The sequence below is a fragment of the Entamoeba dispar genome, genomic scaffold (assembly GCF_000209125.1).
Source record: "Entamoeba dispar SAW760 scf_1105229464049 genomic scaffold, whole genome shotgun sequence".
NCBI classification, from domain to species: Eukaryota; Evosea; order Mastigamoebida; family Endamoebidae; genus Entamoeba; species Entamoeba dispar.
Window position 1 is genome coordinate 1 of NW_001855998.1, and position 12,939 is coordinate 12,939.

A 12,939-nucleotide genomic window follows, 5' to 3' on the forward strand; every position below is an offset into this window, starting at 1 on the left:
TAGTAATTGTTTAGAGAGGAAGAAGAGAAAAGAAGGAGAGAGTTTGGCAAAAAATAAACAAGAGGAAGGGAGATTAGGAAGAATGAAAGGAATAATCAAAATGGAAGAAATGAAACAAATAGAAGAATGGACAAATAGAAAAGTATCTAATATATTATTTGATTCAGATATTGATGATTGGAAATGTTACACAACAGTATTTGATCAAAGAATAATAAATAAAGAACATATCATAATTATTATTGAAGACGAAAATGGAAATATATTTGGAGGATATGTTAATGAGAAAATTGATAAAATTAATAATTATATAAATGATTCAAATTCATTTTTATTTTCATTAGAGTCAAAAGGAATAATACAAGGAATGATGAAATTTGATATCAAAGAACCACAGTATGGATTTTGTTTATTTAATCAATCAAGTGACTGGTTGTTTGAATTTGGCTATGATGGATATAATGGACATGACATTTTTGTTTATAAAGAAAATAATAAAACGTATTGTTACTGTAAACAACATTCATTTGAATATGGAGAAATAATAAATGCACTTTGTGGAAAAGAACTTCCAGAATATTTCACACCACAACGAATTATTGTAATTGAAATGAAATGATTTTTATTCATTATTTTTTATTTGAAATATAAAAACTAAAAAAGAATATAAAATCAAATCAATAAATAAATATGAACATTTCATCTATCAATAAATGAAATAATGAATATAAAAATGTTCATATTTCTTTCTTGTTTTATTTATTTTTATTATTATTCAGTCACACTCAAATTAATTTTATTTTAATTAAGTATCAATAATAAATAAAATAATACTAAAAATATAAGAATGAAATATATATATAGAAACTCAACAATAATTAATAAAATGAAAGAAACAATAAATTAAATATTTTATTTAATAATTATTCATTTATTTACTTTATTATTTATTTAATATTTCTAATTTTATTACTCATTTTATTCATTATTTTATAGTTATTTTTTAATATTTGTACATCCAATAAATCAACTTTATCATATTAAATTCGATACATCCACTAGTTTTGCCTATTTTATTAATACTTATACTATCTTTATACTGAATTAAAAATTTATAATGATGTTATTGTATTCAATACACTTATTATGATTTCAATCATGTTAACTTATTTTATACTCTGTATTGTTATTGTCGTAATGTTTGTATATTATTAATTGAGTTCAGAGGTATAATTTTATTAGCCCTGTATTATTTATATAAGTGGTATTATTGTATCAACATTTAGCCTTGTACTTATATTCATAGTTACGATTATAAAAATTGTTTTTTGAAGTATCCAATTAAAAAATATTCCAAGAATGTTCTGAGGGGTTAATTAAAGAGAAAGCAACATTTTAAAATGACAAGAAAAAAAGGGAAAAGAAAAATTATAAATTAAAATAGTAACTCTTTGATAACGAAATAACGATACATTTAGGAGAAAAGTGTTTACAAAAATATTATTATTTGATTTATTTGATGTTAAAGAAATGAATTAAAATTTAGTAATTTGATACAATAACAAAAGTCATTTGGAAGGATCAGAAAATAATGACACACCCAATCCATCTTCACTTATTTTACTACCTGCCAAACTTGGATGGTTTGGTATTGCTGTTTTAGAATCAGGTAGAGGTAAGCTAGGACTAGTAAATGGAGTAGAGATATATTGTGGTTGTTTAGTTCCTTTTCTTTGTAACAAAGAGGGGCTATTAATAGAAATATATTTTGTTTCCATAACAGAATTCTTATAGTCTGATTTCAATTTTAATTGGTTTTTTTCTTGTTCACGTTTTTTTGCAAAATAGGCATCAAGTTTTTGTTTATTTGCAGTATTAATTGATGTAATATTTTCTGGTTGTTTTTGTACTTCATTTAGTCTAAGCATTGGGGTTGTTGATTCTATAATGTCTTTATCAAATGAAATATATTCGTCATTATCAGTTCTTTTACGTAATTCAAAATATCGAATTCTTTCAGTAAGTTCTTTGTTGTATTGGTTTAATACAGCAATTTCTGAGTATAATGAAAAAATATCACTTTGTTGTTCAATAATTGTTCGTTGTAATTTCATAAATAAATCCATAATTGATGTTGTAGAACTTATATATTCATCCTTTAAAATTCTTAATAGTCTTGAAGTTGTTTCTGGTAACAATGCACATATTTGTTCTGAATCTTTAAAAACCATATTTTTAATATCTTTAGTTATTCTAACAGCAACTTCCCATTTTACCTTAGGTTTTTTGTCAATAAATGTTTGAATAACATTATTTGTAATCCAACTAACTACATTAGTTTTAATTATTTCAGCAAAATTTTTCATTGACACTTGCCATGAACTATCTTCTTTCAATTCATTAGATAACATCCATTTCATAATTAATGAAATAGATTTTAATGTTGGAATAATTCTATCACTATTTTTAGTTGGTTTTGAAGTAGCAATAGTAGAACCAATATATCTATTAAAAATAATATTTATAAGTACATTAACAGTTGCTGTTGGATAACTTTCAGTAATATGAGAACCAATAGTTGTCATAAAATATTTAAAAGAACTACAAAATATGAATAAATTTATTAAAACAAATAATAAAATAAACAAACTCAGGTAATTTTAAATCAAATATCTTTGTAAAAAAAGATTCTAAAATTTCTTGGACTTTCTTTAAATCACTTTGAGAATACTTGACTGATGAATCTAAAAGATTTAATTGAATATTTTTCTTTGTTACTTGGTCTAATAACTTTTCAATACTATCTTGAAAAATATCTCTTACATCATAATCCATATAAAGACGAATTATTTTATTGTAAATAGAATTTCTTTGAAACATTAAATTTGGGTTGTGAATTTCTGCAATTTCTTTAATCGCTACCCATTCCATTAATTCTAATACCTTACCATTAACAACAAAGAAATAAAAAATTGCTTTCATATTTCCATCAATTTCTTCTTCACTTAAGTCTCTACTACAAAAATGTTTAAGTACTCCTGATAATATATCTGGTTCTAATGATAAGAACACCTCCTCAAATGTAGGAATTTTAAGTTGTATATCTTGGTTCATTAGGAAGGGTTCACTGAAAATAAGTTTATTTTATGGTATTTTTGTTTTTTTTTTTGTAAGTTATATATATTGAATTAATCTTTGCTACTTAAATTGTCCTCTTCTAAAATAGATTTTGCTATGTTAACTTTCTTTAATAACTATTAATGTAACTTTGTTTTATTCTTTCAAATCTTCATTTCTCGTTTTTGTATATTTTTTATTGTTTTTTCTTTCTCCTTCAATTTGGATTCTAAGATGATAAGTCAGAGACACCACACAGAACCCTAAAATAAATCCAAACTTTGAATCACGAGTTATTGTCTGATTATAGCTTTGCTTTTGGTTAGAAAAACATCTTACACTCAATATTGCAAGAATGGCACTGATTATTATTTATAATGATAGAATATCATTTACTATAATAAAAGAATGGATATTTATAAAGATAGTGATATTATATGCTTGTTAGAATACAAGCATATTTGATAATTTACATATTATCAAAGAAAAAGGGTCTCTTGTTGTGGTTGAGGCTGAAATGAAAATTAGTCATAATAATATAATAGTAGTGATACATTCTTCTTAAAAAACAAAGTAAAGAAGAGGAGTTTTAATAACATTAAAAATAAGACAAAAACGTAAATGAGGATTATTTAAGTTGAGGATATCTAGAATACTTTATTCTACAATAAAAAAAAAGAGGAAAGGAATTTCTCACATTTCAACAACTAAAAGCTAAAGAATATACTAATAGTTGTTGGGTGGTCTGTCTTAAAGCAATGGGATAAGTCTTCCCTGAGCAAAGAACAATAGAAAATAAAACTATTAACATTTAATTATCTTCTTTTCATTTAATATTTGATTTTATTCATATATTTAAATTATTTTTTATTCAAAATTTTGGTTCATATTCTTAGAAATTAAAGACACGAATTAAAGGAGTAAAGAACATGTAGAAGCAAAAAGAATTTAAAAGACTTCTTTTCTTGTTGTTTCAATTTTATTTTCATTGACTTCCTTTTTCATACTTGGCATAAAATAAATAAAGTAACCACGTCATTTTTATATGAATGGATAAATGAAAGGATAAGGAAATATTAATCTTTTAGTTTGTTCAAAGAAATTTTTAATTCTATCCCCTTCTAAGGAGAGAGTTTTAATAAAAGAAAAGAGTATATCTATCTATATCGCTCAACTTTCTCTTTTTTAACTCGGCTTGTCATCGCCGTTAGCAATGAATCTAATAAAAAGAAAACACCTTTTGTTTCAATGAACGTTGTAATAAAGTATATTTCATTAATATTTTCTAATTTTCCAAGGTCTTGTGTCACTGGTTTCTTGTTTAATTTTGCTTCATACTTTTATTGGCTTGTTGTCCCATTAAAATGTGTTGATATGGGAGGATCAACATTAGACCTATCATTATTACAAGTAGTTGCTTTTGTTATTTATTCAATTCTATCTCCTTTTTGTGGTAAAATAGGAGACAAATTTAATCCTTTTATAGTCATTAGAATAGCAATGTGTTTCTTTGTTGTTGCGGTTACTCTTATTTTAATTTTCCCAGAGAAGTTTTTTGTTCTTTATATTTCTGTAGCAATTTGGCCTTTTTGTACAGCTTTTTATTGGCCAGTAACTACAGGAACAGTAGGATTTGAAGCTCCAATAGGTTGTGAAAATAGAAACACTTCACTATATCAGGTTTCATGGTCAATTGGTAAAGCCCTAGGATTTTTATTTGGTGGAATGTTAAAAGGGGCATTAGGGACTAATGCCTTGTATATTTGTATTGGTATTGTGGTAGTTAATATGATTCTTTATCCATATCGTTATCCAAAAAGAATTCGTGATAAGTTAAATGCATTAAAAAGTAAAAACAAAAAAGAAGAAAAAGAACCTAAAGATGTTCATGTTGAAGTTACAATGGTTCCTCAAAATGAACATGAGGCTGATGACGTAGAAATTCCTACTGAAATGTTAAATCAAATTAATGCAGGAAAATCTGTTGAAGAAATAAAAGAACAACATAAAGATACACAACAACCTCAAGAAAAAATAAGTGATTTTAAGAAATTAAGAATTAAATGGAATTCTCTTGATTTAAAGAATAAAACTTATATTTATCTTGGTTATATTATGCAACTTGGTGTTTATGGTACTTCTGCAATTCTTTCTAATTCATATGTAACTTTAGCTAAAGATAAAGATATTACTATTCCATTTGGACAAAGTCCTGTTGAAATGTATATTGGAATTCTCTTTTTCTGTTATTTTATAGCTCAAACACTTGTTATGTCAGTAATGTCTTTTTCTACCTTCTGGGTTTATTTAAGGAGTTTATTCTTATTATTCCAATTCTTTTATTTAATGTTTTTGATTACACTAGGTCTTTCTGCTCAACCATATGTTAATTGGTTCTTAGCTTTTATGGGTGGTTTAGCTGGTGGATTTGCTTATCAAACATCAACATATTATTCAATGAGAGCAAGTGAAGCAAGTAAATCAATGTTTGTTGGAATTAGTGAATGTGTTGGTGGTTTAGGAAATGCATTATTACCTTTAATAAGTGGATTACTATGTACAGGATTTAATGATAATTATGTCCAAATCTATATTGCAATAGGCTTTGTGATTATTTGTATTATTCTTCAAGAATTTGTTTATCATATTGGTTATTTTATCAATAACAAAAGGCAAGCAAAACGAGCTGATCCTACTGCAGGTTATCATGAATATACTCCAGATCAACCAAAGAATGTTTCAACTCCTCAACCATCAACCGTTCCTGAACCAAAACAAAAAGGAGATAATTTGGCTAATGTTAATTCTTCAAATACTCAACAGATTGAAATGGAACCAAATTAACTTTTACTTCTTGTTATTTATTATTTTCAACTTCTTTGTTTTGTATTAAATAATAAATCACTTAAAGTTCTTGTTTTTTAAATTAGTTTTCTGTTCAATAAATGTCTTCAAGTCTTTAAATGTTCTTTCTCCTTTATAGACTTCTCTGACTTCATTATTATTTTGATCTTTTGTGAGATAGATAATTGTTGGATAATGTGAGATTGAATAAATAGAACATAGTCGAGATTCTTTATCACAATTCACTTCACCAATTCTGAGTTTAGATTCTCGTGAAATATTTTCCCAAATTGGTTTTAATCTATTACAATGACCACACCATGGAGCAAAGAATTTGACAAGAGTTGGTTCTTTTGCTATTTCAGTAGAGTTCTCAGTAGTGAAAGTAATTATATGGATTGGCTTAATATCTTCAATTTCAATACCAATTGTGTGTAATGTTTCTTGTATTTTTTTTGTTTCAAGAGAATTAATAAAAATCGTTTGGTTATTTGGTTGTAGAATAGTAAATGAAGGATAATAAGTTATTTGATGACTTTCACAATAATCCTCATATTCTTCACAATCTATTTGACCAACAATAACATTTCTATTTTTTTGTTTTTGCACTGCTTCATCGAGTTGACTAAATGTACTTTTATAATTTTTATATGTTTCTCCATAAGGGATGTAATGTAATAATAAGATAGTTTTGTTTTGCGTTAGTTGACGTTGAAGTTTATTAGGATCAAATTCCCAAATATAAGCAGATGATAAAGAGAAAAATAAAATAAAAGTGATGAAAAAATGTAACATTGATTAAAGTTTTAAAGATCCTCAATGATGAATTAAAGATAAAAAGAATTGAGTTTAATAAAATTAATGAAAATAATAATTCAAGTTAGACAACTTTGATATGTCTGAAAAAGCTTTTGAGATTTCTATATTGCCACCATGCCAATAAAGCAAAGATGACTATTTGAATAAAAGCAAAGAGTTTAACTCTAAAAATTGTTGAGGCAGTAACAGCTTCAAATTCATCATGTTTTTCTTGTTGGAATTTAATTTCATCTTGAAGAGCTTTAACTAAATCAATTTGTTGTGTGAATTGGACTTCAATAGAATTCAATTGTTCTGTTTTTGCAAGATTTTCATAATCAATAGCTTCAATTCCAACTTCTAAATTCAATGTAAATTTATATTCGATGTCATATCGTGGTGCATTTGATACATAGAAACAAATTTGATATTCACCTATTTCTTTTGTTGTGAACATAACAACTCCATCATCATCAATTTCTGCGTCTTCATCTTCTTTTTGTAATTCTTGTGGGAAATGAAGAGAATAATGTAAGTTAATATTTTCATGCATTTTACCATATTTTCCTGCATTCAATGTAGTGATTTTATAATGAGCATGGACAAGAGTTCCAACAGGTTCATCAATACTGAAACATTTTGGTGCTTTACCAATAATCTTGAAATATACTTCAGGTCCATCTGTTTCATCTGCAAAAGAAAATGAAATACAAAGAAGGAAAAGGATTAACATTCTTTTTCTATCTAATTTATTTTTTTCTAAGTTCTTTTTTTACTTTTTTTTCAAAAAAAAAGAAAAACAATAAAATGATAAAAACCCTTTTTGTTTCATTAAAAGCTTTCATATGGAAAACAACAACAATCACATTAATATGGATGAAGAATTTGATGAGTTAAATGAGGAAGATAGTCAGGAAGAAATTATTGATGATATTAATCAAGAAGGAATTATTATAGATAAAAAAGATGGAGAAGAAGAAAACAACGATATGAGTGAAGAACCAAAAGAACTTAATGAAGAAGAGTTAGCACAATTAGATGAACAAGAAATGATGGAGGAATCTAGTAGAAGAGTCAAAACTATTACAACAAAATATGGAAATGATGTTGATCAAAGAAAAGTTAAAATTGATTTTAATGATGGGGTTATTTGTGTTGCAATTTCAAGTGATGGAAAATTTATTGCTGGAGGATCTTGCGATAATTCATACTCAGTTTATTCAATTGAACACAATATGTCATATAAAAAAACATATGAAAATACAATCAGTTCATTAGCATTTAGTCATGATAGTACTCTTCTTGCAGTAGCTAGTTATGATGCAACAATTCGTATCATTGATATAACTGGTAATATCAAACATTCTTTAGATGGATATGACGAATTTGAATGGGTTCAATTTCATCCTATGGGACATGTTGTTATTGCAGGATCAGTAGATGGTGCAATTTGGTTATGGAATGGTGATAATGGTAAGTTAATTACAACATTAAATAGTGGAATACCTACTACAACAGGAAGAGTTACTCCTGATGGTAAACAGATTGTTGCAGGATATCAAGATGGAAGTATAAGAATATGGTCACCAAAAACACAAGAATCTATTAAGATGAGTGTTTGTCAACCAAATGAATCTGTTGAAATTACTTCAATAGAAATGATTCCAACATCTAAAATTGGAATAATTGGAGCAGCAGATGGTAATTGTTATTTATTCAATTCAGAATTAGGAAAAATTTGTGCTACATTAAAATCAGATAATGAAGATACTTCAGTTGAATCTGTTGGAATGAATAAATTACATTCTAACTTTGCATTCAGTGGAAGTTTAGATGGTATAGTTAGAATGTACGATATGGATAATGGACAAATTGTTCATGAATTTATACATTCAGAAGATCATTTTAGTGTAACCAAAATATCACCACTTCAAGGACAATATGTTCTAGCATCATTTGGTATGGATTCAAGAATTAAATTGTGGGATTTAAGAACTAAAAATTGTATTAAAGAAATGGGTGGACATCAAGATGGTATTATTTGTGCTGAAGTTAATTGGGACAAAAAATTAATTGTTACTGGAAGTGAAGATAATACAATGGGACTATTCGTTTTATAAGAAATAAGAATAGTTTTAGTTTAAAGATTATTGATTTTGTTTCTGGGAAGTTAAATTTATTGAAAAGGTAGTGACGTCAGATTATTCTTTAAAAAAATGATAAACGTCAACGAAACTATTGAAAAAAAAATTAAACCAAAACTATTCCCAGAAAAATGAACAGTGATGACCAAACACTTATTTCACTTCTTAATGACTTTTCGCTTTTCTGTCCAAATAATGTAATGCCCTCAATACAGGAACAAAAAGAAGTTGACATCATTCTTAATAGCAATGGATTATATGAAGAGTTATTGTATTTATTAAAGTCTTTTTCATTAAACACTACTGAACCAATTTATTTTAGTTGAATTGTTTATACTTATCTTTTTTTTGTTTAGAGTGTTTGTACAAAAATAAAATTTATAACGTTTATTCTAATAGAGTGGTTGGCTAATTCAATATATTAATATAATAAATAATATCTTTTCTTTTTAGATTATTTTTTCTTAGTAAAAATATTTGATAGAATAGACATGTCAATTCATGGTTATTAAATGTTTGTTTAATTTAAATAATTACTGCTCAACAAATAAAACCTTTTTTGTTTAAACAATAAGTTTATTATTCTTGCATCGAATAACTGAAATTTAATTTTTGAAATAAATTCATTATTCTCTGTTTGGTGATGAAGTTAAAAAAACTAAAAAAAAGAAGTTAAATATACTTAAAGAATGGTATCTTTAATAAACTTTCATATTTTTTATTAAATTAAGGTGACAAATTAATAGCTAAAATATTTGTTTTTATGCTTGAAGATAAAAAAGAAATACACTCTCTTATGGAATAATTTATTGAATAAAACCTGAATAAAATATTTTTTTGATTTAGTAATTTTTCTTTTTGATGAGATGCTATGAAATTATTATAAATAAAAAATCACTTCATCTCTTTTTTTTTTCTTTGATGTACATGAATTTCATCATTTCTTTACTTGAAAGAAGTCTGTAATCTTCTTTAAATGTGAGTCATTTGTTTTATTCTTTTTAGGTTTTAAATCTTCTTTTTTCTTTTGTTCTTCAAGCATCTGAGATGCTGTTGTAAATTGAGATGATGAATTTTGATTAGAAATTTTTGAAGCTAATGTGAATCCACTACATTGACTAGCACCAGGAGGCTGTTTAGGTGTTGGGAGTTTTACAGTAATTGTATTCTTTTTTATTAAACGTATTCTTAATTTTTCAAGGTCATCTTTCACTCTTGTGTTTTCATTACACAGATCACAACACCTTTTGTTTGGTTTAAATGAAGTTTCTCCAAAATACTTTAATAAACACTTTCTTCTACAAGAACATTCAACACATAACTCTCTAATAACTTCACTAGTTTCTTGGTTAAGAGCAACTTCTCGTTCGAAATCATCATTACTAAATAATATTATACTCTCTGCTGGTTTCCCATCTCTTCCTGCTCTTCCAGCTTCTTGCATAAAACCTTCAATGGTTTTAGGAATATTCCAATGAATAACAAATCTAACATCTCCTCTATCTATTCCCATTCCAAATGCAATTGTAGCAACTACAACATTCACTTCACCATTTTCCCACTTTTTTTGAATAGTTTCACGCTCTTCTGATTTCATACCAGCGTGGTATTTAGCAACTGGATATCCATTAGTGCTAATATATTTTTCAATTAGTTCACACTCCATTCGTGTTGAACAATAAATAATTCCACCTTCTTTTTCGTGTTGATGTAATATTTGAGTTAGAATTTGAATTGGGGTTTCATATAAATCTTTATAAATAACTTTAAAATAGATATTGGGTCTATCAAAAGAAGAAGTAAATATCTTTGGATTTTTTAATTCAAGAGATTTAATTATATCTTCTTTGACTTTTGGTGTAGCTGTTGCTGTTAATGCGATAATTGGGATATCTGGATATGTTTTCTTTAAATATGATAGTTCTAAATATGATGGTCTAAAGTCGTGTCCCCACTGTGAAATGCAATGTGCTTCATCAACAGCAAACATCCCTAATTTTTTAATTGAATAAAGTTTTTTCATAATATTTTGGAAACGTTGAGTTTTAATTTGTTCAGGTGTCACATATAATAAATACAATTCAGGATTAGATGAATTAAGAAGTGATAATACTTTCGTGGCTTCTGACTTTGATAGTGTAGAATTGAGTATAAATGAAGTAATCCCTCGTTTATTTAACCCATCAACTTGGTTTTGCATTAATGCTATCAATGGAGAAATTACAATTGTAATTCTTTCTGTTAATACTGGTTGTAACTGGAAACACAATGACTTGCCACCACCAGTAGGCATAATGACAACTGTGTCTTTATGTTGTAGTGTTGATAATATTATTTCTCGTTGTTGAGGTCTAAAAGATTGAATATTAAAGCATTTGTGCAACGTTTCATCTATGCGTTGTTCATACCGTTCTATAGAAATTGTTTTAGTGATAGGTTTTTGTGCAAATAATGGTTTGAACATTACTGTTTTTTTTTTCAGTTTCTTTTTATAATATTTTTTTCTAAAAAATACCTCAATATTTCTGTATTTTAAATAACAAATTTATATATTTTTAATATTTCAATAATTGTTTTATATTAAACAGAATATTATGTATGAATAATATGATTACATTATTTACTAACAAATAATTGTTTATGTAAATCAATGAATTATTTGATACAATCAAAAAATTTAAAATTGATGATATTTAAATTAATTTATTCTATTGGTGTTTACAATTAGCTTATTATTAAATTAGATAACATTTTGAATATACCCAAGGTATTTATTTCTAATGCAAGAATTTGTGAATACAGAATTGTTTTATCTACATATTTTTACTTTTCCATTTATTCAGTCATATAAAATAATCGTTTTTAGCTATTTCATTGAGTCTTCATAACCAAATACATTGAATAAGTTATGTTGACACTAAAGTTATAACTCAATACAGAAATCATTTCATTAAAAAAAAGGTTTAGTAAAAAAAATGATTTCAATAGAAAAACATAGTTTGTTAGTATTTTTCATTTCTCATTTTAGCCATAGCAATGTATTGTGATATTGATTAAAGAAAGTCGTTAATTGGTAATGTAAAACCATTATCTTATTAAATCTAATTATTAATAGATATTTAGATATTTTCATAAACAAGAGCATAATAATTGATATTTCAAATTATTATTGATATTTTAATATTCACTTTATATCTGGATTAGACACTACTTCTAAAATGTAAAATTAAATTTATTCAAAGAAATAGATAGATAGTTAGTTAAATAGAGATTTTGTTTATGATATTAAACTAAAAATTATAATATAAAAACAAAGTTATTAAAAACCATTAATTCGTTTATTTAATACGATTTTTAATGTATTAATATGTTTGTATATTATAAGTTCTACTCTTTATAAAATAATTTTGAAGTATTGTTCTTAACTTTTTTATTGCTTTTTCTTGAATTATTCATTTTTAATAACTATTTTTAAAAAAATAACACTTATTTTATTTCAATGTTTCAGTAATAAATGAAGAATTACAGAGATATTCTTATTAGTTATTTTGGATATTAATAAAATATTATTCTATACATTTTCTTTTCATCTGATAAATATTCTACATATTTCAAATTAATTAAATATTTTTTTTTTACTAATATCTATCATAAAGTATTTATTAACAATCGTAGTATTAAAAAAATGAATAAGATAAATGTACAAGTTCAAAAATTATTATCAATAATTCAATTGTACTGTTAGTTATTGTTATTTACTTTGAATGATGATTTTAAAAATAAGAAGAATAGACAAAGAAACAAAAAGGATAAAAATGAAGAAAGTAAAAAGAAAATAAACGCAAAATATGAAGGCACCAACCATATCAGAAGATGTGAAATACTTAGACGACAAGAAAATTAATAAGATTAATAGAAAATTTAAAGTTTCTGAACAATTTAGCCATGAGTTTAAGTGTGCTCTCAACTCAGTGTTTGGAGCAGGAAGATTATATGTTGGAACACACCACTTATGTTTCAGTTATCTAAAATCATC

The 12,939-nt window shown here is 25.6% G+C and overlaps 6 protein-coding genes across 6 annotated transcripts, besides 15 other annotated features; 2 read left to right on the forward strand and 4 right to left on the reverse strand.

Moving 5' to 3' along the window:
- Window positions 1-23: 23 nt before the first annotated feature.
- Window positions 24-1,018: a repeat region.
- A 550-nt stretch (window positions 1,019-1,568) lies between these two features.
- On the reverse strand, window positions 1,569-3,114 carry EDI_247230 (uncharacterized protein; the record flags this gene model as incomplete). Its single annotated transcript, XM_001741774.1, has 2 exons — window positions 1,569-2,601; window positions 2,651-3,114. 2 exons carry the CDS (start codon window positions 3,112-3,114, stop codon window positions 1,569-1,571), a joined length of 1,497 nt encoding a protein of 498 aa, XP_001741826.1.
- Window positions 2,499-2,527: a sequence feature (AT_rich).
- Window positions 2,584-2,645: a sequence feature (AT_rich).
- Window positions 3,115-3,342: 228 nt separating the features above from the next.
- Window positions 3,343-3,947: a repeat region.
- Window positions 3,948-3,998: a sequence feature (AT_rich).
- A 367-nt stretch (window positions 3,999-4,365) lies between these two features.
- Window positions 4,366-5,961, forward strand: EDI_247240 (uncharacterized protein; the record flags this gene model as incomplete). The annotated part of the gene is made up of 1 exon (XM_001741775.1): window positions 4,366-5,961. One exon carries the CDS (start codon window positions 4,366-4,368, stop codon window positions 5,959-5,961), a length of 1,596 nt encoding a protein of 531 aa, XP_001741827.1.
- Window positions 5,962-6,018: 57 nt separating this feature from the next.
- Window positions 6,019-6,756, reverse strand: EDI_247250 (protein disulfide isomerase, putative; the record flags this gene model as incomplete). Its single annotated transcript, XM_001741776.1, has 1 exon — window positions 6,019-6,756. The coding sequence occupies one exon, from the start codon at window positions 6,754-6,756 to the stop codon at window positions 6,019-6,021; it is 738 nt and encodes a 245-aa protein (XP_001741828.1).
- Window positions 6,757-6,809: 53 nt separating this feature from the next.
- Window positions 6,810-6,837: a sequence feature (AT_rich).
- Window positions 6,838-6,841: 4 nt separating this feature from the next.
- On the reverse strand, window positions 6,842-7,492 carry EDI_247260 (transmembrane emp24 domain-containing protein 9 precursor, putative; the record flags this gene model as incomplete). Its single annotated transcript, XM_001741777.1, has 1 exon — window positions 6,842-7,492. The coding sequence occupies one exon, from the start codon at window positions 7,490-7,492 to the stop codon at window positions 6,842-6,844; it is 651 nt and encodes a 216-aa protein (XP_001741829.1).
- Window positions 7,493-7,604: 112 nt separating this feature from the next.
- EDI_247270 (Angio-associated migratory cell protein, putative) lies at window positions 7,605-8,879 on the forward strand (the record flags this gene model as incomplete). The annotated part of the gene is made up of 1 exon (XM_001741778.1): window positions 7,605-8,879. One exon carries the CDS (start codon window positions 7,605-7,607, stop codon window positions 8,877-8,879), a length of 1,275 nt encoding a protein of 424 aa, XP_001741830.1.
- Window positions 8,880-9,318: 439 nt separating this feature from the next.
- Window positions 9,319-9,382: a sequence feature (AT_rich).
- Window positions 9,383-9,777: 395 nt separating this feature from the next.
- Window positions 9,778-9,798: a sequence feature (AT_rich).
- A 42-nt stretch (window positions 9,799-9,840) lies between these two features.
- Window positions 9,841-11,367, reverse strand: EDI_247280 (ATP-dependent DNA helicase recQ, putative; the record flags this gene model as incomplete). Its single annotated transcript, XM_001741779.1, has 1 exon — window positions 9,841-11,367. One exon carries the CDS (start codon window positions 11,365-11,367, stop codon window positions 9,841-9,843), a length of 1,527 nt encoding a protein of 508 aa, XP_001741831.1.
- Window positions 11,368-11,389: 22 nt separating this feature from the next.
- Window positions 11,390-11,417: a sequence feature (AT_rich).
- A 14-nt stretch (window positions 11,418-11,431) lies between these two features.
- Window positions 11,432-11,611: a sequence feature (AT_rich).
- Window positions 11,612-12,046: 435 nt separating this feature from the next.
- Window positions 12,047-12,088: a sequence feature (AT_rich).
- Window positions 12,089-12,185: 97 nt separating this feature from the next.
- Window positions 12,186-12,229: a sequence feature (AT_rich).
- A 120-nt stretch (window positions 12,230-12,349) lies between these two features.
- Window positions 12,350-12,386: a sequence feature (AT_rich).
- A 130-nt stretch (window positions 12,387-12,516) lies between these two features.
- Window positions 12,517-12,541: a sequence feature (AT_rich).
- Window positions 12,542-12,678: 137 nt separating this feature from the next.
- Window positions 12,679-12,743: a microsatellite.
- The last annotated feature ends 196 nt before the right edge of the window (window positions 12,744-12,939 follow it).